This window comes from Pseudopipra pipra, chromosome 2 (assembly GCF_036250125.1).
Source record: "Pseudopipra pipra isolate bDixPip1 chromosome 2, bDixPip1.hap1, whole genome shotgun sequence".
Taxonomy (NCBI): domain Eukaryota; kingdom Metazoa; phylum Chordata; class Aves; order Passeriformes; family Pipridae; genus Pseudopipra; species Pseudopipra pipra.
In genome coordinates, this window is record NC_087550.1 from 90415386 (window position 1) to 90441047 (window position 25662).

The 25662-nt window shown below is 50.4% G+C and overlaps 2 protein-coding genes across 4 annotated transcripts; one reads left to right on the plus strand and one right to left on the minus strand.

The window, feature by feature from the left end:
- The first annotated feature begins 3644 nt into the window (after positions 1–3644).
- On the plus strand, positions 3645–24532 carry POU3F3 (POU class 3 homeobox 3). 2 transcript variants are annotated; one of them, XR_010428508.1, is made up of 3 exons: positions 3645–5884; positions 17328–24063; positions 24372–24532. XR_010428508.1 is itself a non-coding variant. In XM_064646360.1 (1 exon), exon 1 carries the CDS (start codon positions 4826–4828, stop codon positions 6143–6145), a length of 1320 nt encoding a protein of 439 aa, XP_064502430.1. In that variant the 5' UTR covers positions 4766–4825; the 3' UTR covers positions 6146–7801. The 2 variants fall into 2 exon arrangements, 1 of the variants encoding a protein (XP_064502430.1); XM_064646360.1 differs by lacking the exons at positions 17328–24063; positions 24372–24532 and having other exon boundaries at positions 4766–7801.
- LOC135410070 (uncharacterized) lies at positions 11569–17337 on the minus strand. Of its 2 annotated transcripts, none has more exons than XM_064646363.1 (3): positions 16535–17337; positions 15475–15587; positions 11569–11699 (listed from the first exon to the last, which is right to left on the minus strand). In XM_064646363.1, the coding sequence occupies exons 1-3, from the start codon at positions 17004–17006 to the stop codon at positions 11667–11669; spliced, it is 618 nt and encodes a 205-aa protein (XP_064502433.1). In that variant the 5' UTR covers positions 17007–17337; the 3' UTR covers positions 11569–11666. The 2 variants fall into 2 exon arrangements, with proteins under 2 accessions (XP_064502433.1, XP_064502432.1); XM_064646362.1 differs by lacking the exon at positions 11569–11699 and adding an exon at positions 11723–12824.
- Positions 24533–25662: the final 1130 nt, after the last annotated feature.

Consider the following 25662-nt stretch of genomic DNA (forward strand, 5'->3'; position numbering starts at 1 on the left):
AAGCTCTGGTTTGGCCCCGTTCTCTCTGGCTTGAACTGGGGTCCTTTTATCTAAAGCCCAGTGCACAAACATATAGCTTAATGTGACTAGTGTTCTTCCTTTTATTTCTTTCTCTATGGCAACCAATATGTTCTGCTCAGAAATGTTCCCCCATCAAGGAAACAAATGATCTTGAGGGAGCAGCTCTATACGGCATCTGTTCCGATGGAGCACACAGAGTTAACCCCAGTCAAAAGAGACGCTGGGCACGTCAACAAGAAGTGGAAAATGAGCGATTCTTCCTCCCCCTCCCAAACTGAAACCTATACCTCCCTAGTTTTACAAGCCATTTTATTGATTTGGCTATCGACCGTTTCCAAAGAAGTAACTAATTCTAGGAAATTACAATGATCACCAGCTATTGTGTGTCCGAAACAGCAGCAACAGAGGGGGGAAAGAAAAAATATGCAAATAACACAGTAAAATTAAAATAATTAAAGTCACATATTGGGATATTTAAGCCTCGATAAAGTTTTCAGGAGCAGTATCTGGCCTATTAATTTAATCCTACATTATTTATCACATTATTTATCACACTGACCTAAACGCTATAAGAGTTTCAGATCATTAGACTACACCTCTCAATTGGACGGGATTCGGGGAAAGCAGAGAGACAGGCAAGACGGTCAGGAGAGAGAAACAAAGTGAAATCTGGTCTGTAATCCTCCAGCCCCAATCTCCTTGGAGAATAAAATGAAGGGATGTCCTGGTTAGTTTTGATTGATTATACTCTTTCTGATGGACTTTCACTACAGAGCTCTAGATGTTGTGCTTAACCGTCTGTTCCCTAGTTACAATATTAACCCTCTGCGTGCACCGCCGCTCCGCACCTTCCCCTGTCTCCCCCCGCACCCGTCCCTGCGCCGGCAGGTGCTCGGGTCCCCCGTGCCCTGGCCCGGCCCCGGCCCCTCTCCCGCCCGCCGCACCGGCCGAGCCCCCTCCCCGCTCGCCGGGCGACCCCCCCGCCCCCCCCCCACGAACCAGACTTGAAAACAGCCTGCATCTCTGCCTCGGCTCCCCTTTACAAATCTGTAATATTTTCGAGAGCTTTCCTCGCCGCCCCCTCACCCCCACTCGCCTCCCCGAGTCCTGGTGTTACAATAATTAACAGTGCCCAGAAAAGTGAAGTAGTAACCAGAAAGACTTTCCAGCACTGAAGAATTGCTTTGCTGCCTTGAGCTTTGGAATGAATCCATGCTTTTTATGTAATATTTCACTAAGGTGCTTTTTGTTGCTGTTGGGATTTTTGTTTTCCTTTCCCTTTCCCTTTTTTTTCCAGTCTGTTTCCTTCCAGGCAGTTGCCATAGGTTTCCCTGTCTTGTCCTAAGCTTTTGAAAATATATATCCAGAAGACTTTAAAGCAAACAAAAGTAGATAAAAAAAACGTAAAACACTTACCGATCATACTTCCAGGATTTAGAGAAATTTTTTTTAATTTTTGATTTTAATAAGGTGACAGGGGGAAAAAAGCATGTTCTCAACTCCAGCGAAACGATCCATGTTAAGATTTTCCTTTGCACTGACTCCACTAAGCCCCGCTCTCCACTAGTCTATTATTTTCACCAAAATATATGAAAATTTATGCAAATGAAAATCAGCACTAACTGTTCTCCCCTTGTTATACTTTGGATTTTTTTCCAGACAAAACAATCTCACTCTGCAAGGGAGGGGGTGGGAAGAGTTGGGGAACGAAGTTGGTTGTTTGTTTTTTGTTGGGATATTTTTTTTAAATAAACGACATTACTCCATTTCAAGCTTTATTTTTTGTTGTAGCTGTTATGAAGGTGTACAATTTTTTTTATTTTGAGGGGATTTCTCCACCCCCCCACCTTCCTTTTTTATTAAGAAAGTAGATCTGTTTGCAGAGGCGCTATCACGTTTCATCAGGCCACCTGAGACGGCTTTTGAAAGCGTGTACTGTGAAATTCATAGCAGTAATTTAGACAAAATCCTCACTGTATATTAATGAAAGACGGCCCCATGGCACCGTTCCTATCCTCCCCATTCAGTGTAAACAAAACCACGAGACTCACTCGGTTTTTGAGCCTGATCCAAGCAAAATCGGCTGGAAAGGAAAACATGGGGTTCTGGCACTGACTATTCAAACGTCTGCACCTGGAGATCTCAGATTTATTCAATGAAATCTGTGTTGGATCTTTTATATATAAAAAAGAAACCTTGGGAGGACGCATGGGAACAAATATATATACATACATACATATATATATATATGTGTGTATATATATGTATATATAAAATCATTATGTTTGGTGTTTAGATACCAGCGCCCTTCAGATGCGCACGCTTCACTTGAATGTTTTTTCTAACCCGACCTACCATGGTATTTCGTGCTGTGCCAGCCGAGGGCTGGAGGGAGCCCCGAGCACCGGCTGCCGAGCGCGGCGGGAGCGGGGCGGCGCGGAGGGCGCTGCCAGCGGGACGCAACTCACCGCCCCCCGGGCGTGCGGAGGAGGGGAGCGAGGCGGGCAGGGCCGGGCGGGGGGCGACGTTCCCCATTCCCATGCCCGCACCGCGCGTGTTTCCCTCGCTCGAGTCCCCGCCACCCGGGGAGCGCGCATGGGACGGCGCGGCGAGGCGATCACTGGCAGTGCCGTGTCCCCTCCGTGTCCGAGCGCTGTTATTGCACCGGCAGTCCCCGAGGAGCGTTCAATTTGCCCTTGTTTTTGTTGCCACTTTCTCTTTTTCTGTGGTTCACTGAGGTTGCCTGCGCGCAGCGTTTCCGCTCGGTCGCATCTCTCCCCCGCGCCCCCCGCCTTCCCCCGCCCCCCTTAACTCTTTCCGTTGGACGAGAAATAATACAGCGTTTCATGCCGCGGGGCTGGTTCCCTTCGAGTAGACCGCGGAGCGCAGGGCAAGCCCGGCCGGGGCTCCCCTCGTCACCTCCCCCGCCGACGGGGCGGCCCTTCGCCGGGGCTGCCGGGCCGGCCTCCCAGCATGACGGCTGCGGGCGGGCTGCCGGGGTTCGGGGCGCACCCTGGGGTGCGGGGGCGGACAAAAGGAGGAGGGAGCGGGCGGGGGGCGGGCGCCTGCGGGGCCGAGCACCGGGAAGGGGCAGCTCTGAGCGCCGGTGCGGGCACTGCCGGCGGGGGAGGCGGGTGGGTGTGCACGGCAGCGGCACCTCCACACAAACGCCCTTCCGACCCCCGCCCGGCTCCGGCGTCGTTATTATTGTCGTTATTACTGTTGTTATTACCGCCCGCTCTCGCCCCTGCCCGAGAGGCGACGGCAGGAGAGCTCCGAGGTGTGTGTGTCCGCCGGGCAGGAAGAGTTAAAAGGCGGAGGGAGGAGGGGGGGAGGGAGGAGGAAGAAGGAAGGGGAGAAGGGAGGAAGGATGGAGGGAAGAGGGGGGCAACTTCCATCTCCGACACCGCTTTGCCTAAATTAAAAGGCAGCCAATCGGAACGGCCGGAAGGGGGGCCGCGCGGCCGGCGCGGGCTGTCCGTCACGGGGCGCGCAGCCAATCGGCGGGGGCGGCGCGGCCGCTTCCTCGCGGCAGGGCCGGGCGGTGGCGGCGCGGGCGCGGGAGGGAGGGACGCACGCACGGACGGGAGGAGGGAGGGCGCGGGCGCGGGCACGGCCCGGGAGAGGGAGGCGGGGAGAGGCGAGCGGCGGGACTCCGGCACCGCCAGTACGCGCTGCCAGCCCGGCAGCCAACTTCCCCGCTGGAGTTAGTGTATAAAGGATACCATATATGCACACACACATACACACACCTCTCCACCAAGGCGCTCCTCCTCCGCCTCCTCCCTCGACCAACTGCTGGAATTAAAATAAAAAGCAAAACAAACACCAAAAAAAAAAAAAAAAAAAAAAAAGACAACAAACCAAGCGAGAGAGCGAGCGGGAGAGGGAAAGAAACAATTCGCGAGGTAACGAGAGATTTCAACTTTTTAAAAATATTTTTTACTTCTTTTTTTTTTTTTTTTTTTTTTTCCGACCGCCTAAAGGAAAGGTAGAGAAAAAAAAAATGTCTTATCCAGAGCGTGACTCTAGCAAGAAGGCTCCGGCAGGACTCTTGTTTCAAAGGGGACAAAGTGCTCCAGCAACAGCACAACTTTGAGAAATGCATCATCACCACCATCACCACCATCATCATCACAGGAAGTTTTCTTAGGACACCAACAAAACTTGCAAATAAAAGAGCAAAAGGAGACCGAGGAACCGAGGAGAGAAAGACAGAGAGAGGCAGAAAAAAAGGAAAATATACCCACACACAAAGCCTTAAAGGAAGAAGAAAAGTTTCTCTCTGAGAGGGGAAGGCTGAGAGGAGGAGATGTACTCCTAGGGGAGCGGAGGGGAGAAGGCACGGGGGCTTTTTGATTCCCCCCCCCTTTTTCGCTTTTTAGCCTTTGTTTGGTTTCCTCCCTCCAAGCAGCAACCCCGGGCGAGAAGAAGGCGGAGGAAAAATATATATACAGCTAAATATTTCTCTTTTTTTTGGAAAAAAAAAAGAAAGGCTTAAAAAAATATAAAAGGCGAAGCGAGAGCCGGCGACCGCAACGAGCGCGCCGCGGAGCGGAGGCAGGACGGCCGGCGGACGAGCGGAGGAGAGCGCGCCGCGGAGCGCTAGCAGGTGAACCCCGCGCCCCGGCGCCCCGGCGAGGCTGGGAAGGCGGCGGCGGCGGCGGCGGCGCGGGCGGCGGCCCCGGCAGCGGCCCCGGCAGCGCGGGGCAAGGGCGCTCTCGCCGGGCGCCCGGCAGCCGGCGGCGGCGGCGCAGCGGCGGCTGCGGCGCGGCGGGGGAGAGCGGCGGGCAGCGGGCGCGGGATGGCCGCGGCCACCTCTAACCCCTACCTCCCCGGCAACGGCATCCTGGCGGCCGGCTCCATCGTCCACGCGGACTCGGGCGGCGGCGGCGGCGGCGGCGGCGGCGGCATGCAGCCGGGGAGCGTGGCCGTCACCTCGGTGGCGGGCGGCTACCGCGGCGACCCGGCGGCCAAGATGGTCCAGAGCGACTTCATGCCGGGCGCCATGGCCGCCAGCAACGGCGGCCATATGCTGAGCCATGCCCACCAGTGGGTGACAGCCCTGCCCCACGCTGCCGCCGCCGCCGCCGCCGCCGCCGCCGCCGCCGCCGAAGCGGGCTCGCCCTGGTCCGGCAGCCCCGTGGGCATGACGGGCAGCCCCCAGCAGCCGCCGCCGCCGCCCGACGTCAAGGGCAGCGGCGGGCGCGACGATCTGCACTCGGGCGCGGCGCTGCACCACCGGCCGCCCCACCTGGGCCCCCCGCACCAGGGGCACCCGGCGGCCTGGGGGGCGGCGGCGGCCGCCCACCTGCCCTCCATGGCCGGCGGGCAGCAGCAGCAGCAGTCGCTCCTCTACTCGCAGCCCGGGGGCTTCACGGTGAACGGCATGTTGAGTCCCCCCCCCGGCGGGCAGAGCCTGGTGCACCCGGGGCTGGTGCGCGGCGAGACGCCGGAGCTGGGCGAGCACCCCGGGCATCACCACCACCACCACCACCAGCACCCCGGGCACCACCCGCCGCACCACGGCGGTGTCAACAGCCACGACCCGCACTCAGACGAGGACACGCCGACCTCCGACGACCTGGAGCAGTTCGCCAAGCAGTTCAAGCAGCGGCGGATTAAACTGGGCTTCACCCAGGCCGATGTGGGGCTGGCGCTGGGTACCCTCTACGGCAACGTCTTCTCGCAGACCACCATCTGCCGCTTCGAGGCCCTGCAGCTCAGCTTCAAGAACATGTGCAAGCTGAAGCCTTTGTTGAACAAGTGGCTGGAGGAAGCCGACTCCTCCACTGGCAGCCCCACCAGCATCGACAAGATCGCCGCCCAGGGCAGGAAGAGGAAGAAGCGGACCTCCATCGAGGTGAGTGTCAAGGGGGCCTTGGAGAGCCACTTTCTGAAATGCCCCAAGCCCTCTGCCCAGGAGATTACGAACCTAGCGGACAGCCTGCAGCTGGAGAAGGAGGTGGTCAGGGTTTGGTTTTGCAATCGGAGGCAGAAAGAGAAACGGATGACCCCCCCGGGGATCCAGCAGCAGACCCCCGACGATGTCTACTCCCAGGTCGGCACCGTCAACTCCGACACGCCGCCCCCTCACCACGGACTGCAGACCAGCGTGCAGTGAGGGGCACCGCGGGCGGGCCGGGGAGCGCGGGGGCAGCGCGGGCCGGGCCGGGCCGGGCACCGCCGCCGGCACCGCCACCGGCACCGGCACCGCCGCGCACAGCCGCACGCTCACACAGACACACATACACACATGCGCGCACACATACACACACGATCCAGGCTCGTTCAGACTGCTTGTGTTTATATATATATGGATATATGCGTGCATCTATATATATATAAGATCGATACCAATAGGGAGCGGTGGAGAAGGTCGATCCGAGCGAGAGCGTTTAGACCGTGTTGGGAAAACGGGGTGGAGATGCGTAATGCACCAAAACTGCAGATGTGCCGAGGGGTTGGTTGGTTGTGGGAAGAGGGCTTGAGTGGGTGGGCTTGGGATTTTTTTTAATTTTATTTTGTTTTTATTTTTTCTCCAAATTATACCCCTCTCGCAGCAAGGACCACCACTGTCTGCACCTCTTCTCTCCCCTCCTCTCCCCCCCCTCCTAGCACTCTTCCCCCTATCCCCAAAAGGGCTCTCTTCTATGAATCACGGAAACTTTTTTTCTCCTTTCTCTCTCTCTCTTTTTTTATTTTTTTTTCAATGGGAGCAATCCAAAAAAGGGAAGCAGAAGCAAAATAATCTGGTTAATCAGAGGGTGCCTGCTGCATTCCAGCGCCCTGGTTTTTTTGGCCAAACCGTAGAATTTTGGTGCAAGGCAGACATCCACTCTGAAAACATATATATCTATATATCTATACGTTCTGCAAAATGAAACGGGCCACTTTTTCCAGGAAGAAAAAATATGCACACAGCACTGAAAACAAGCAGGCTGAATAGGGAAGCAAATACATATATATATATTTATCTATATATATAGGTATAGCTATAGAACAAAAATATGGAAATAAATGCCCGCACGCCGATAAAACTGACCCTGAGGAGAAAGGTGGGAGGGACAGACGCCGGGGGGAGCGTGGGAGAAGGAGATGTTGTTGGTACCTAAAGTTCGAGCTCTGTAGAAGGACTTTGCATGAATTAAGGGAACCAGCGAGAGAAAGGGAAATAATTTAGGGCTGTCAAAGTCCTATTCCTGACGGCTGCCAATCATCATGGAAGAGTCATAAAAAAAAAAAAATCCACTGCTAATATTTTTTTTATTAATATTTTTATTTTTTATTTCTGGACTGATTCAGATAAAGGGATTTAGAAGGACTGAGCATCTGCAGCTGCACTTATCTGAACTTCTCCTCTCCTAAATCCGTTGCCAACTTTGATTGAATGGGTGCTGTGGATGTGATTATATAATACTGCCATTTCCAAGCAGTGTTTTTGGTAGGTTTTAATAAACAGACTTTTCAAAAAGACGGCAATATAGAATTGTTAGATCCGTTGTTGATCTAAAAAAAAATTTGCTTTATATTTTCATTAAATGACTTCTTTTAATATTTTATTCAGAATACCTATGAACTGCTGCAAAACGGTAATTTATTTTTTCCCCAGATCTTGTATTACGTGTTTTTTTCAGACGAGCACAAATCAAAATGAATTGAAAATATGGACAGTTGTTAGGTAATAAGGGTATCTTTTGATGTGATAATTTGATTGTAATTTAATTTGAGTAGTGATTCCGTAAGAGCTGATTGAGAAAATAAATTTGTTAGAATGAAATAGTCTGTGTCTGATGCATAAACATGTCAAAAAAAAAAAAAAAGGTTCTCTGAAGGGATATACTGCTGAAGGGAGAGAAATACCGAGGGTCCGATCTGCCGGCCGCACGGCCCTGTGCTCGCCGGCAGTGCCCCCATCGCACCCCTGCCGCTGCCGGCCCGGCGCGGGGCTCACCCCCTGCCCGCCCCTCCTCCGAGCCCGTGTCCGCGGCCCCTTCCATCAACCCGGGGACCCTGTGTCACCGGGAAGGACGGCGAGACTAGAGATCACCAAAGGCCACCTTCTCCCACAAAGGGCTGTGTCGGCTCAGTTTAGGCTGGCACTTGGGCGCGGGTGATACCTGAGCGTGTCCTCTGGTCCCGCGTGGCCGGTGCTGAGAGGGATGTTTCCAAAAGTTCAGTCTAGTTTCCTCGTTTTCCAAACTGAGGCTTGGGGGGGCAAAGAAGGGGAAGGGGGGCTAAGCTATAATTTATTTTTATGCATTTTATGTATGTATTAATATTTGTATTTAATTTATCTTTATAATTCAAGGAAAAGGTACGTTCATTTTTTTTCTGACTGAATATATAGAATAATACTTTCAACATCCTACGTGCTGTCTGCCTAGTTCACCATTTCTGTTGTTGCTGTTGCTGTGGCTGTTGTTGTTGTTTTAGGGTTTTTCTATGGGGTGTGAAGTGGTGTAGCCTAGTTTTCTCCTCCACTCTGCCATAGCGCTACCATGCCATCTTTGCAAACACATGCGTGTCAGTAATGTTGGAGATGCCAATAGATGCACTAGCTGACCTCTCATACTTATCCACTATAATTTATTGCAATATAGAGACAAGTGAATGACCGTCTCAACTCTCTTCATTTTGCAGCGGGGAGGTTATGGGAAGTAGAGAGCTGCATCTAATGCATCTACCTGCCCCCACTGATAGTCTGCTGGAGAATAAGGTTTTCTTTTATGATCCAGCTCGCCCCTGGGCTTCTTCCTCACCTTCCTCTTCCTCCCCTCCTCCGCACCCCCTCCCTCGCCTTGCTTCTCTGAGTACTGTTGAGGCAGGGGTTAAACCCCCAGAAAACTGCTGCAGGAACAACAAGCATTTCTTCCTTTCAGATAGGCCTTGTGTCACTCCATAAATCAAAGCCAACCTGAGAGCCGGGCACCGGGATGCATTATTTTAACACCAGCTCGTAGTAAATATCACCGTCGGTTTGATTTGTGAAATCCGAAAGGCCCTGCTGACACGGAGGAAAAAAAGCGGGATGGGGAGAAGCCAAACCAACAAAGGGAAAGAGAACCCGAAAGGGTAAAGGACGCTCTTTCTTTTGTTCGTTTTAGCAGAAGCTGCTGGCTGATTTTGCTGCTGGGTAGGGAAAAAGGGTCGGGCGGGGGCTGGCGGGCAGGCGGGCCGGCCGGGCCCCCCTCCGGGGGCCGGGTACCACCGACACGTCAGGTGGGATCCTGTTTTCACACACGAAGGGGAGCGATTTTATTAGCCGCAGAGAACGTCTATTTAAATTTCGGAGCGGTATTTGGTTACTCGATTTGGATGGCAACAAAGAGCTAACGTTAGGCTTCACGCTGGTTTCTATTAAAAGGCAACCTTTGCGGGTTGCTGCCTCCGAAAAGCTAGGGGTTAGGCTGGAGGAGTAACGTGTGGTCGAAGGGACTGGCAAAATGTGCCCGTTCCGTGGACTTGTTATGCACAAAAAGTGAAGCCATGGGCGCTACCCCCCGCCGCCCCTCCGCCCCCTCCCCCGCCCCCGAGAAACTGAATCCTTTGAATGTATTTAGGAATTTCAGGGTTGTGAGTCTCTGAGATAGCAAGAGGTAGATAATAAATGAGAGGGTTTGCGCTAAGGGTTATATTGTTACATGTGTAAATAATGAAAATATTGTTATATATCGCCAGATCTCTTAATGAATTTAGTAATTGTATTCATTTATAATATCAGTGTTCTGTGCTTGGTAACGCAGTCGGCATCATTTTCCTTAGTCTTTTTTTTTTTCTACCTAAAGGAGAGCCAAATGTTTTACAAAGTTATGTTTGCTCGGACTGGGTAATTCCGAGATGTGATTATTTATAGTTTACATTTTCATATTCTGTGATCCTTTACTACGCCCCAGTCTTCTTACATCCTATCCTTCCCCCGTCGAGTCTGTACACAATAAATCATTTTCAGGTGTATTCAAACTAGTCATCTCACTGCTGTTGGTCTGTGTATTTTCCGAAATTTAGCAAAGACCTCTACTTTGATTTTAAAATGCAGCGGTTCCTATCAGAAAGTGATCTTTACAGAACCCTTTGCTTTACTGTAGTGACTCGTGTTTGCACATTACAATGCTCATAATTTGTTTTGTATGAATGGTTTTAAATGGAACGTTTAGAGAATAATTGGTTCTAATATGAAATGCAGTATATACTATTGATAATTTTATCAATAAGTGTACTATTTTAAATAATTTTAACAATTAAATTTGTTTTTTTAAATTATATATTTGTAAAATATTTATCCTGTTGAAAGCAACAATATATTGTTGTATTTATTCGTTTATTTTTGTAATAAATGATCAACATCTTCAAGCTACAGCAAAATCGATACTTCTATATATTTATACAGGGATACCTTTCTGAGGTGCAGAGATGCTCGTTCCGATTTGGAAGCGAGTGTAAAAATTACCTCTGTAACTGGCAGGCTGCAGGACCAAACTGTAGGCGTGAGCTTCTTCCCCACATGTACTTTAGTTTGCTCGTGTTCCAGGGTAACTAATAAAACTCTAAAAGGGATGCAACAAGTCCCGGCCTCGGAGGCAGGCGTGGGGCAAGCGCTTGAGGACAGGGACCCATTTTGCTAAAGCCAGGGTCGGCGAGGAGCTTGGTCGCCTGTGGCGAGAGGGATGGATGGAGCAAGTGGAGGAGATGCAGGGAGGTGATTATTGCCCCATCGGTGTTTTCAGTTGCAGTTTGGCACAATGGAGCGGGCGCAGCGCTCAATAGGCGGCGGGAGCGAGAGGAGAGGAGGGCGAGCGGCCCCGCAGTGTCAATGACACAGCAGTAGGGAGTTCTTTGGTCGAGAGGCTTTGGCGACACAAAAAGCTAAGGGGTGAAGGCCGAGCGGGGGAAGGTTCGCCGCCCATCCCATCCTCCCGGACACCAAAGGAGCAGCCAGGTCCGCGGAGGTGCCCACGTGGCCTCGCCCCCGGGGCCGCGCTGGGACCTGCCTCGTCCCCACCCCTCTCGAACCGGGCGGCTGCGGCCGGGCCCGGGCCGCGCCACGCGCGGGGAAACGCTGGCGCCGCGTTTCCCTACCCGTGGGAGGCCGGTCCGGGGCAGCGCCGACGGGGCGGCCGCCGGTGCCCGGCTGCGCTCCCTCCCCGCGGGCCGGCCCGGGGAGGCGGGCGGCCCGGGGGAGCAGGCGGGCGGGCGGCGCGGTGGCGCGGCGGCAGCTGCCGCGGGTCCCACAAGTTGTTTTCCTCGTGGCGACCATTCAGCAAAACGCAGGATCCTTTCTCCAAGATTTAAATTTCGCGGATGAATTACCATACAGCGGTTGCTTAGCAACTAAATTCAAGCCGGGCTAAGAATATGCAAGCTTTTTGTATTCTCATTAATAAAAATGCCACTCTGACACAGCAACCTGACTTTGGATCACTGCAACTTCTGTAAAAGCCATAGGAGAATACAAACGGGCTCCTCCATTTAATTACAGATCAGAGTGGCTTGAAATGTGATGTTTTGTTAATCTATCTTCCTAAAAGCGATGTAAAAAATAACGGCTTTTCAAGAGCAGTGGAAAACTACTTTTTTAATGGAGCTGTCTCCTGGTGCTACTGATGGCTGTAAAGCGAAACCTTTTTTTTTTTTGAGTCATACTTTCAAGTAGCATCCCTCCTTCCGTTTTGAGTTTCCTGAAATCAAAAACATTAAGACATTTGTAGCCACAGGGGAAAAAATAAAATAAATAAGCTGCAGCAAATTAGCGCATTAGAGCATCGCTCGGGAAAGGGAATAGGAGATTAAAATTGTCAAGGTGCAGCCCCAGCCAGGCAGAGATCCACGACGCGGGGTGCAGTCTGTCCTTGCTCTGAAGCAGGAGTCCCTTGCTCCGAAATGGCTCTCTTTGGCATAAAGTGCGTGGGTACATCGGCTGGGGAGGGCGGGGGAAAAGGCTTCAGGGACACCTTGTTGAATGTTTCTCTCCAAAATTTATTTCCCCTTCTGCTAACATTTACTTTAGATTGCTTTCAGATCGCCAGAGATAAGATCTTGGAGTTAGATTCTGGCACCATGCACCCAGTCTCGTATATATGGTAGAATGACCTCATCAGGGGAGGACTGTGTGTATAGATAGAATAATTTAAACATAGACTAGACACCTACATATAAATCTATATATAAAGATGTGTGCGTATGATATAGATAGATATATGTGTATGTGTGTGTATATATGCCTTTAGCAGTACCAAAAACTTCCCTGCCAGCCCCGCAGATCCCAGGCAGGGCTGCCTTCCCCCACAATGTTCGGAGGGAGTGCTGCCCCCTCCGCGGGGCAGCGGGGGGAGCTCTGGGGCTCGGCTGCACCCAAGGTGCTTGGCAGTCAGGGCTGGGGCTGCCTCTCCCTGCCGGCCATCGGCGTTGTGTGGCGGGGAGGGCCGCCTCGGGACCGGGCACCGACTGCCAGTGACGCTGTTCGCTTTTGCTAATGCCTGGGGGTTTGGTTGTGGTGGGGGTTTTAGCAACAAAGAGTTAAATCAAAACTTTCTTTACCCTTTTTGTTTCTTTTGTTGGTTTTGGTGTTTGTTGGGGGTTTTTTTTCCCCTTTCGAGATTTCTGAAATGGAGCCAGAATGGTATAAACCCCAAGCCACGTTAAAAGTTCAGGCATGGGGTTTTTTCTCCGACGGGACTTGTCTGCAAGAGGTGAAGGGGAACTTGTAGGTCTGTCCGAGCTGTGCAGATCACTGAGGAATCAGGGGTTCCCCGTCCTCCCCACTCCCGCTTCTCTCTTTCTCTTTTGAAGTTTTCTTTTCTGCCCTGAAAGGGGGAGGATGTTTTGAAGGGGGGCAGTCAAAAGGGGAAGGCATTTTCCAAACGTGAGTTTGTGGTGGAGGGAGCTCACTCTCTCAGCAGGATTTAGTCTCTACTCACTTTAAAACGTAGAACAGCAGAAAAAAAATCCCATATAACAAATACTAAGGGAAGAAAGGCAGTGAAGTAAGAACCTGTGAAGACTGGAGTCCCCTTGAAACTCAGGTTCACCCAAAGCTTTAGCAAAGTGTTTTGCTTCTCTCTCCAACGGTTATAGGATGTGTATCACAAGGCTACAGCATAAATAATCAGATTCCATTCCATTTTGCATCTCTCTCTAACAGAGTTGAGATTAAAAGCCAAAATTCGAGCACAGCCCTTACAGATCAGTTGAATAGTGCCAGTGCATATGTTTCCAACTCACATGTTGAAAACTGTACCTTCAAACTTAGGCTTGTTTCTGATAGCTTGCATTTCTTCAACTACAAGGGGAAAAAAGATAAACAGAACTTTTCTGAACTTTTCCTATTACGCCCATCCATGGAGGGAAAAGACAGTATTACATCAACTCTATACCTTCAACACAAGCAGGGAAGGTTTAGCAAGAAAAGCTCACTGGTATACAACAGTGGAAATCTTTATTTTAGACTTGGGACAGTTCAAACCAATTTGACACCAGCACTGAGCACCACAAAGTATTTGGTTTGGGAACAAACTCCTCTGTAGTAGTGTGAAGTGAATTGTCACTTGATGCCAGATGCATGGTTACTCCAAATGTGCCCTCGCTGTCTTTCTTGTAAGGCTCATGGTACACAGGAGAGTTTCTACCGACAGAGACAGTGCTTTTATATCAGACCACTGTGCCTTGCTCCCCAAAGTCCAGACCTGGGGGCTCAGCAGAACTATTTTTTCTCAAAAGGAAAAGGGGGAAAATGGATTAGAAAAAGGGAACCAGCTGGGGACTGTTACCCTCACTGGTAGTAGGCCTGCTCTTAAAAAACAATGTCAAGGCACTGTAATAGCATGTGAAATGACAAAGATAGATGCTATTTCTTCCTGAGGTCCACACTGAGTGGAGAAAGTCAAATGGTTGTTGACTGTTTTGCGTATGGGACCATTCTTTCAAATTGAAATGAATTGATTTAAAAAAGCAAGGACTGGCTAATGGGGAACCTGGTATGGCTGCTATATTTATGTGCATCAAACTGAAATTTAAACAATTTGAGGGAACATGAGCTGTATAAACATTTTATATTTAGCAACATTTTGTTAGTAGTTTTGGAAATGCTTGATGCTACTTCCCTGTCACTATACAGCATTCAGTTCACGCTACAGTCGAGCAGGAACTGTTTGCTCAACAACTCCAGGCTCCACTTTCAACTGGAGTACTAATGTACACCCTGAGCTGGCCACAAAAAAACAGGTAGCCTGATGTTTTTAGACCACTTCACCAACCAGGCAGATAAAATACATAAAGTAAGTGCATAGTTGTAAGGGAGCTGTGGACTAGAGGGTCTTCTGAAAGGTTGGTTTGCTTGTTTGGATTTTTCCTGCCTCTGTGTGAGTGCAGTGAGGATCTTCTGAAGCTGAGTTTGGGCTCATCTCTTCACCTCCCCTCCACGTTCAAGACATTGCAAATATTTACTAAGTACAAAAGATATGAGAAGTGCTGGGCATTAATCATTATTATATCCCTTCCCTGACAGGAAATGGGCCCAGAATAGCAGAGCTGAAATTAATCTTTCTAAAAAAAAAATGAGTTTGTAAAGAATTGTTCTGGAGTAACATACATTTCGTTCATCTCCTGGAGCTCTCATTCAAAACAGAGGTCTGTCTGCCCAAGTGGGACATTTCTCAGAGAACTGTAATAGATATTTGTTCCAGCATCCACACTAAAGCTACAGACCACATGTAAGGTGCAAAGCTCTAGATTTGTTTCTCTCTCACGCACATATGCATCCTCACAAACATGCAAATCTACACTCCTTTCTCTTCCTAAAATAACAAAACATTTTTATGTTTTGTCTATTTTGTGCAGATCCATAATCAGATGTGTACCAAAATTTTTCACTCAGTTTGCTGAAATTGCTAGATTGTCGAGGAAATTAAACTAAACAAGGAGATGTGTGAAATGTTGAACTTTAAATGCCATCCACTAACTCGAGAAGAAGAAAAATGAGTCAATAAACACTCAGGTTTCTGCTAATTTTAGATAATCATGATTAAAAGAATAATTTTGTTAGATTTTTTAATTTTATTTTTTTTATCATGATGAGAATCCCCTTATGCTGTAATAGTGGGTATTTGAAGGTAATGTCCTTTCCCTTTTGATTTGGGACTGAAGAAGAGGGTTACGGTGTCTCCCCTTGGTGTTAATGATGGATACAGAGACGTTTAATCTTTCAAGCGGTATGTGTATTTCTGTGAATACTAGGCGAGATGACAATATCATTGTCAGCAGCTCAGAAGAGGCATGTTTTACCTGAAGAACTGGTCTTGGGCTGGATGCTGCTGCTGTTCTGGGTTTGGGGTTTGTTTTTTAATTGCCCTGCCTATTCTCTCAAGTCCATATTAATGCCATACGGCACGGCTGAGGCCAGGGCTGAGTGAGCCCCGTCATTAACAATAGCATAAACAAAGGAAGGGGACCAGTTACCTTGACATTCGATGCCCGCTTTGTTCCCGAGCTTCCAACTGCATCCTGAAGCTCATATAGGGAAGTATCGCCTACGGGAATGCATAATCCACTCCAGCTATTGTCCCAATCTCCTGGAAAACAAAACAACAGAACCAAAACAAAGATGACAACACACCCCCTATCCGCAAGGAGCCTGCGAATGGTTTCATCTCCTCCTGCTTTTCCCCGCGCTTTTCCTGGCCACTCGTGTTACTGACCCGCTCCCCACAAGCGCTGCCCGCTGTAGCCCAGAGGCGTATCCCAGTTTGCGCAAGCACCCCCCAGCCTCCTATTCCCCAGTTTCTAGAGGGAATGGGTCTGGAGACACCCTCTCTGTGCTCTGCAGGGGAGTAAGGGGGATGAGCGCTCCTGTGCCTGCGCAGCCCAGCCGTGTCCCTCCAGAGACCGGGCCGCACCCGGGGGATTCCGCGTTAGTCAGGGCGGCCCGGCGGGGTGAGCTGCCCTCCGACCGCCCCAGCCCTGCCCGCCCCCCCTGGCCTGGCAGCAGGCGGGAGGGTTTCACCCCCTCCCGGTGGCGCGGCGTGGCCAAGGGGCAGCGCGACATCCCCATGCACCACCGCGGGGATGCGAGGGAGGCGGAGGTCGAACGTGTCCCTGTGTGTGTGTGTCTGTGTGTCTTCATTGTCCTTCCAGCTTCGCCCTACCGGAACGGTTTTCCCCGCGGAGGGGCCCTCCCGGCCTTGCCCTCCATGCCTAGCAGCTCCTGCTCTGTAGCCCCCTGTTTTGGCAGAAAAGCCCGGAGCAGCCCCCTTGCTCACGCGCAGCCGAAGAAGCCTGCCTGGAGCGGGAACATCTCTTTCCTCTGCCAAAATAATTAAGTTCCCCAAACCGAGTTTCATCTTCCCCTTTCTCCTACAGTCCTATGCTGACCGTCGGAGCAGAGGGACGAAGAGACACCCTCCCCCCCAAGTATGCAGGGGTTGGTTTGACCCCATCCTTTCCCGCTTCAGGGGCAGCTTTTGCTCCCGCTGCACTCGGAGGGGAGCAAGTTCAAGCCCTGGGAACCCTGCGCCTTCACCTGTGTCTTCGGGAGAAGATGAAGGAGACCTAGTGGCATAGCCTGAGGTAGAGGGGAGGCCTGAGGAGACAGATCCCAGATGCCGCCAAACCCATCCTCGCGATGTGCCTGTATGTGGGGAGAGGGGAGGCTTACAGGGGTAGTGAAGGAGGTAGTTTGAACCTAAAGCCTTTGCTTCAAAGGTTAAGAGCTCCCTCGTCAAAGGCTGCCAAACGTTAGTGGGCCGAAGAGAGGGGAGAAGGGGGGTGGGGGTGGGGGAAGACATCGACATTACTGCAATTTTCAAAGCACTGAAAATAGCTCTGGGAAATCCCGAGGATCCGCCACCGATTCTTTTTTTTTCCCGGGACATATGCAGTAGGGAAAGCTTTTCCCGGATGTGTTTGTGATCAAGGCCAGCGGGAGCTGCGGCTGCCTTTGGGGTTGAGGGGAGGGGAGCAGCGGGCCGGGGCTGCCCCCGACTCCCCCCCATCCCCCGCACCTGCAGCCTCTGGCTGCGCTGGGGACCCTGCTGCTGCCGGCTCTGTGACCACCCCCCAGGCCGTGTTGGGAGCAAACCCACTCCCAAATCCTCCCCTCACCCCGGCCCCCGGGCCGTGCTCCCACCGGGAGCCGCGGCGGCCGGGCAGGGGCCGGCCCCGGCAGCCCTTTATGCGCAGCGGTCAGCAGCCGGCTTGTGGGTTTGCAGCTGCATGCAAATAAATCCCTGGCAATAATCTAACGCGCGTGTGCTGCCCCGACGACAAAGTGCCGACACAAACGCAAGTGCTTTTGTTTGGTTTTGACCATCTAGGTCCCGCAACCAAGAGAAACAAATAAAACTAGGGAGGGAGAGGAAGAAAGTTGATTAATACGTATGTTCTATCCAATGCATCGTGCTTTTGTGATATACGAGAGCCGAAGATTTGTCTCCTGCACCTCTACGAGATCTGCACAAGCACCCGTCCCAGCTGAAGGAAACGATTCCACGCGTGATGAGCAGGAACGACGTGTCCTGCCTACCCGACCGCCCACTGCACCTTAGTTACTATGTTCCCACGTGGAAAACACATCTCTTTCCTCAATTTTCAATTAATTACAGCTGTATTAGATACGGGACCGGTGTGTGCGTGTGTGTGAAATTTTGTACCCTCTTTTCTGTTGCAGGTAGAAGTTTTTTGTTTGTTTTACTTCTCTCCAAGAAAGATCTGTTTGCATGTATAGGGGCTCGGTTGTTTGGTTTTTTCCTTGTCCTTTTGTCTTAAGCAAAAGCTGAGTTTTTGGGATGGGATGAAGGGACAAAAAAAGAGAGAGAGAAAGGAAGGGTATCTTTGAGAAGGAGCTGGAGTGGGAAAAGGAAAAAAAAAATCAAACAGCAAAAAAATCCCAGCAACCCAATTCCAGAGAGAAAGGGTGGGCATAGAGGTTTTCCGATTGCCATTCTGCAGACTGGCATTAAAAACAAACAAAGAAACAAAACAAAACAAAATACACACTGAAGGCTGGATCGAGGGAGAGCTTTACTTTTGTGAAGTGTAAGTTTCTGAGGACAAGAAATTCTTGGTGACGTCTAGTGTCCCCCGGGACAGGCTCGTCCCCCCGGGGCCGCCGGAGACCGAGGGGCAGGCAAGGCGCGAGTGCGGCGCCCAGCCTGGGGAGAACTGCTGGCTCTCCCTCTCTCCTGCCCCTAACTTTGTGAAAGAGGGTCGTTATCGTTGTGGAAAAGATCGTTTCCCTGGCAAGAGAGGGGCAGCTGGGCTCCAGACCCTCCCTGCTACCAGCTCCCACTGAGGGTGTGAGCAGTCGGTGCGCGTACCCCAGCTCCGACGGGTCGACCCCCGTCTTTGCCCGGTCCACCTGAGCCAGTCCCACTCCACTTTCGCATTCCACCCCTCGTGGAGGGGATACTCCCCCGCAGCCGCCGCACTGGGCAAACAGGGGCAGCCCTGCGGCCAGCTGGCCAAACGGCGGCCCTGGGGCCTCCCCCCTGCACATTGCCCGCGGGGTCTTTCCCAGACTTTGCCCTACTCTCTCAACTCCTCTCCCTGGCCTTACTCTTCCCCAGCTTTCCCAGCCGCCGCCCCGCTGAGCCCGGCACTCCTACCACCTAGGTCTCGCCGGTGGTGGGGCAGCCGGAGAGTGGCAGAGCAGGGGATGACCATCCCCTTTGGCATCTCTCTCGGCTGCCTGCCTGCCCGTCCTGGTTTTTCCTGTCCTTAGCCCTGCGGCCGCCGCTCTGGCCTCCCTGGCACGCATAGAGCACGGCCCAGCTGCCTCTTGTCCCGTCGGGGGCCTTTTTTCTTCTCTCCCCTCATACCTTCCTGGGCACGGGCTGCAGCCACCCCCCCGCGAGAGGGTTCTGCGGAGCCCTTCAGCCTCGCTGCCCACCGCTGCCTCCTCGTCTCCGTCGGCAACACAAAAGCCCTGAGCAAAGCAGCCAAGCAAAGATGGCACAGCAAAGCCGGTGCCCTCCCTGCAATGCTAACTCCAAAGAGGAAACTTCCCTCCGGGGCTGCGCTCCTAAGCCCGGGACTCCCTTAACATTTGCAGCTTTCGGTGGGAGAAGGAGGTGTTTGTCACCCAAGTTTCCTCTCGTACCTTTGTGTCACGCGAGGCGGGACAACGTTGCGCCTGTTTCGCAAGCCAAAAGGAAACTTCTGAGCGATGGGCTCGGTGCCACGGGCTGGGAAGGGTCTCCGGATCACACCCCTGCCCTACACCCCATACACAACCTCCTCGCCTCTCTCTTTGAAACTGTGTTTAAAACAACAGCTGAAACACAATTAATTGTAACTGATTAACATGGATTAGTTTGGCCTTCAAAGCACTTTAAGTCAATTCAGCAGCCATAATAATAATTAATTCATTAATAAGTACTATTGGTGCTTCACCGCTAACGCCAAGAAAAGTTTCCCTGAGAAGTACAGGTGGCAGGGAGTGCTAAAATGAAAACATTCGCATGCAACTTTTTAACCAGAAGGGAAAGCACTTTGGTTATATTTGGAGACATGTGTCTCACACATTTCCCCCGTTTTTTGTAAACTATGTAAGAATAAACATTACAGCTCTGGGCTTTTAATTTCTCCAGATGGAACCATAAAGTACCTAGTAGATTTTTTTTTTATATATATACTATACAATTGAGGACACATGTCTGCTTTTCCCGATGAGGACAGAGAAGCAACTTAATTTGAAGGCATAACTACTGAACCACATTTTGAATAGCACACTCGAACAAGTTCACTTTAAAAGGCAGGAAACCGCTAAGAGCACAGCACTGAAAGTTGCTCCTTCCCACTTGAGCTCGCCCGCCTGACCTTCACATACACTTTGTCGTTTCGCACACACTTACAGAAGTACACACGCGCGGAGGTGGCAGGGTGCCTAGCCATGGAGGGGGCTTTTCCAAGGCGGTCGCATCCCCGAGAGGCTCCCCCAGCTCGCTGCAGGCTGAAGAGGCCGCTCGGGATCCCACCTTCGGCGCGACGGAGGAGCCCTCTGATCCTCGGGTGACGTGAGAGGTCTCCTCCTGCCCACCCCGGCTGAAGTAAGGGATTCACTTACCCTCTCGGCGCTCCTCTCCGCTCCTCACACACACACTTGTGCGCCCAGAAAAGCGCTCTCGTGAAGGGCAAAAGGAGGGAGGGAGCCTCGAACCCCCACCGCTCGGCTACCTTAGGGTTACAGGCGTGCTGAGGGGGAGGCAGGAACCCCTAGGCTGGACGACAAATAATAATAATAAAAAAGTATTTAATAAGTTCGAGGATAAGATTTCTTGCTTAATTGTTTATTTTTTGTTTGGTTGGTTTTGGGAGCGGACGCTGGTGATTGGAATGACCAAAATACCTTACACATCTCCCTAACTAGACTTAGCCTCCCTCCTCCTTCTCCCAGCCCCCCAACCCCCTCCCCCCATTCTGACTTACATGTGTTTAGAGCAATGGCAAGGAGCTCCCAACTGGAGCCCTGGCAGAGGGTGCGTTTAAACTAGGATGATTTAGTCCCCGAGAGCTCGGGTCCTGACTGTGAGCCTCCAGCCCCGCGTCAGCTGGGCGCTGCAGACAAACAGTCTTAAATATGCATAACGAACAGTTCGCTTTCTTAAAGGAGAACCTACCCCACTGGAAAGTTCATGGCCTGACGGCAGGCACGGGAGCGGGGTGCGGGGGTGACCTTTGCGCCGGGACAGCCCTAACCCCTTCTCAAGGTGGTCTCCTTACACGCTCAGCGACAGGGCTGAGGGCATCCGGCCGCCTTTCGGCTGGGGACTGGGGGAAGAAGCGTTGGCGGGTCAGTCACGGGCTTAGTGAGTTGCGGACCAGCGGCTTCACACACCGCCCCAGTCCCTCCTGTCCTCTGTGTGCGAGGGGCCGAGCCGCGCACTTGGAGCAGCCCAGCTCCGGCGGACCCCGCAGCAGCCACAGACCGGCTGCCCGAAAACTTGCGGGGTTCTACAAAGGGGGGAAACGCGGGACTCCAAAACAAGAATAAAAAGTGTCTGGGGGGAAGGAGAGGGACTGATTAAATACCCAGCCAGTAGAGCCCAGGCAGGCTGTGGAGATTCCATGAGCGGCTTTTTGGAAAGGAGAAATAACGCGGGGGAGGGACGAGAGACTGCCCGTGGATTTCGCCCAGCTTCCCGGTTGGAAACCGGCCGGCCCCCTCTCCCCGGCCCTTGCAGGATCTTCTCCCGGTAGGAGGGACGGCTACGCCAGGCCCTCGCTAGCCCACTTGCCCCTGGTTTTGCCCTGGGGGGCCCCCAGGGGCCGAGCCCCGACAGCCGCCGTGAGGGTGCAGGCGGCTCCGGGCGCTACCCACGGGAAAGAGGCATCCCTCTGCGGGGCTGGCTCCCCCCGTTTCGGACAATAAGAGTGGTTTTTTTAAATTACTATTCTTTTTTCCTCCCCTCCACACACGTGGTTGTAAAGTCTGTAGCGCCATCTAACGGGAGGCGGAGGCCGGGCCGTGCCGCGGCGCCCAGGGCAGAGGAGAGAGGGGCTGGGGCGGGATCGCCTTGGGAAGTGCCCCTGGCACGAGGAAGGGCGCTGATCCTGTGCATAAAACCTGCCCGAAAGGTGCTTTGTAACCCGACCAGGGCATTATCCTTCAGGAGCTTCCCCCAACTTCCGCGGTGTTATTTTTATTTATTACATCGTTGTAGCTGTGAAGAACTGGTAGAGTAACTGGGTTTTTTGGGAGGGGGGGCAGGGTAGGGAGGAGGAATGAATAAATCCCATCAGAGCCTGACACAGTTGGGGATGAAAAGGAGGAGGCTCTCTCAACCCAGCACATTTGACTCTTTCCCTTTTTTGGGAGGTCAGAGAGGGCCCCAGACAGCTGCTGCATCTTACAGGCCTCAAATTTCTGCTGCTTCTTTAGTATCCCAGAAAGCTTTCTGTTTCCAAAATTTTTGAGCACATGCTAAATGTTATGGTTAAATTATGATGCTGCCCTTTTGACAGAGCACTTCAGCCATGCCTCTGTCCATATCCAGATGGGAGGCTTCTGACTTGGTCGCCCCAGTTCTGTTTAAGCACCGCATTAGTTGCCCAGATAGGAGCCTGCTCACCCCAGGCCCATGGCATGAACAACCAAAAGAAACAGAGACTCTCCTCGACATTTGGGCTCATATAAGATCACAGCTAATCTCTACAGGTGCCTGCCTTGCTACAGCTCTTGCCACCTGTAAGGACTCAAGTTAGAATTAGAGAATATAGGTACTTCTGCTGAACAGGATAGAAATTTTTCTTTAGGTTTGAAATTTTTCTTTATTCTGCTTCTGTATTTCTGTTACAGGTACAGAATACAAGCTAAGTATTCAAATACACATACCATTTTACTGTATTTACTTAGGTCTTCTGTACATACATGTTGGCAGGAGTCCCAAAGAAGCACAGAAATCTTTCTGTCCATACATGAAATCGTAAAATGGTAGTGTAGCCTTCGGCTAGAAACAATTGTATTTTCATGGGCCACTCAAACTGGATGTATTTTTCAGCCCAGGTTGTCCAATGCCCTTAGATGTCACTTCTGCATGTGGCAAATCCTGTATGACTTAGATGGCCAGGTTACATTTGCCCAAGGGATTTTGGCAGATTAAGTATCTGAGTGCCACTGACGTCCATTCACATTATAAAAATTAAACAGAATGCCATCAGTGAACTGGTTTTATAGAATAGAAATGTTGATGTGCATATCCACAGAGAGGAACAGACTTTCCTTTTTGAGACTGGAAATGCTCCTCTTATTCAACGATTGAGAGGAAGGGCAATTTCTGTCTACACTGAAAAGAAAATGCATTTTTGGGTTCATGGGCAGTAGAAAACCTCTAATAGTCAGGCTAGGATATCTCAGAGTAGGCATGAAAAATGAGACACAGTCCAGTTCATTAGCTATCTATGAAGAGTTAGGCTAGAGAGGTTTATGGATAGTTCCAGTGAAGAATTTACATGTCTTAAAAGTTAGTTGTCTCAGTACTTAACTTTCAAGTGCCTTTCCCTAAGATTGGCATCCTTGATGTTTTGTTTGGCAATACTGTGAATTGAGAAGGTGCGTATAGACAAATCTTTTGTGCCTTATCCAAAGTCATACTGTCCAACAAAGGACAAGAACAGCAGAGAAGCCCAGGCTTGTGGTTGCATTGGGAAATAGAAATTACTGGTCTTAGCTGAGAGAATTTTTTAAACCAAGAAAGGAAAAGCTTTTCCTCCACTTTTACATGAAGAGTAGTGGAAGGACAGCTACCCAGTGTCTTTCAGATGGAAGATTCCTCCTGCTTGTTCACTCCACAAGGAGCGCAAATCCAGAAGGACAGCAGATGGCACATTTTGCTGTCACGATTTCCAGTTTCAGAAAGATCCTCCTGACATTGGTGAGGGAGACTTACTTTGAGCTCTGCAGTAGCAGGTATTAATTTGTTTCTATTGGGATGGGACATAAAGATTGTAATTCAGCCTAAAATATGACACCTATTTTCCCTTACTATATAATCTAGAGTACCTTGGGGTTTTCCTTATTATTCAAAGGAGTGAAGCTTTGGTTTTGAAATTACTTCAGTGTTGTGAGTTTTCTCAAACTTGAAATACGAGAATAGTTCCTTGAGCTAATTCAAGGCAATGCATTTCTCAGGTCAGCCCCAGGAGAGCCACAGGCAGGATCAGCTATGGCATGTCAAAGGTACCTTTCACTGTGCAACTTATGTGGGTGAGCCTATCACAAGCTTTTAATTCCGAACTTGCTGAAGTTGTGGTGGAAGGTTTCTGTTTCTTCAAAATTCTTTTGATGAACCATTGGTGGATTATGTGATAGGCCTATTTGGTGGTTTTTCTGTTTGTTTGTTTGTTTGCTGCTTGTTTTTTTTTATTTTGTTTTCTAGGGGGTTAGTTCTGATCCAACTGAAAAAACTCTCTGTCAGCGTCAAAGGCATCTCTCAGTGTTCTTCCCATCTCAGTGCAGAAAGATAAGGGGCCAAACCCTTTTGAGGTTCTTCTAGTAAAGCGAGTAGCACATGTATTCCTTTGTACAAAATTGGAGCATTCATCCACATGAAGGTATTTAATTAAAACTGGAGTAGTTTTCAGAAGTGCTAGGGAATAAGTAGTCTCAGTGGGTGCTCAGTCCCTCTGTAATTCACAATCCCTTAATGTAGATGCCAATGTTTTGACTTAATATTTGGGTTTCAAACTTTTGGCCCACGCGTTCTGTTTCCTCAGGGCCCTCTAATCTTTAACTTTTACCATAGAAAAATCTTAATGTTTTCAAGGTTCCACCTTGCTAGCAATATGGTTTGAATCAGAAACACTGCACAGAGACTATTTTGATTTTAAACAAAAATAACCTTCTGGTTTTATTTCTGCAGGTATGAATAAAAATCTGAGAGATCTTGTGTTTTGAGCTTAGAGCTTGCCTTCTCTTGATAGGAGACAGCATGGACACCGTGATAAGGATCAGTGATACAACATGTTTTCCTTCATTAGAAACACAACCCTGACATTAAAAACAGCCTGCTGAAGAATCATATTCATTTAGTAATCATGTTATTTCACAATCAAGGGGTTACTATCCCTCCCCCTGCTCCAGCCTCCCTTTAGAACTGCCCATTTATGGACAACATCTGATATCAATAAGTTTATGATACCTATTTCTAAAAGCAATGCCTGCATTTCAAATGGGGTTTTAGCTGTTGAGTTATCAGATCCAGCACTAACCGCAGATGGGATTTATCTTCACTAACTTTAACCATATACTGGTTAATGCGTAGGCCAAATCTGGGCTCCTTCTGTATTCAATGGAGAAAGATGGAGAGCTATTCATGCCAGGCAGCTTAGGCACCTATTAAAGCAAGGGATGAGTCACCTTTTGAAGTTGCCTGCATTGCTCAGTCGATTTTAGCAGGCAGACAGGCAGTTAGCTTCGTTACAGCATACCTGACCAGATGGCTGAAGTTAGGGTAGGTGGGTCCTGTCCTACCTCTCTGTAGGCATTGCAGACAAGAACATGCTACATTCAGCAGTGGCTCAGGGCTCAGGACTAGTCAAGAGGAGCTGTTATTTCTGAGTGTGAATGTGTTTTGCCCATAATAAACATATATCTCTCAGACAGGCTCAGAAAAACTGACCTGGGCCTACAGCTCATTTGATCAATTTACAGTGATGCCAACAGTGATGCATTTTTATTTTTGCACCCCTTTATTGGCTATCCAGACCGGAGTGCTTCTCTGAAGCATGAGGTCTTATAGTTTTTTCATGACAGGATGAATTGAACCTTCCCTTTTTTTCCTATATTTTCTACATAACCACATGAGTCTAGGAGACAGGCATTAAACAAAACAAGGACCTCTAAAACTCAAACCTAAACCAGGCAAAAATCAATACAGGAATACCCTTTAAATGTGGTTGCACTGTGTTGAAATACACTCCTTTACCCATGGCTGGCATACACTGCTTGTAGAGAGTTAGATCTACATCATAATAAACTCAATTTTTTTCTCTCATTTTCCAGTTAGTGAGACCCCATGACCTGGAAGGTACAAAGGCAAGGGAGCTGCTGGGCTGGGCAGTTGTGGAAGAGACATACGTACCCCAAAGCTGGAGCCAGGTGGTGGTGGGATGAGTCACACTTAGCTTCAGGTTAGCTTAGGCTGAGTCACC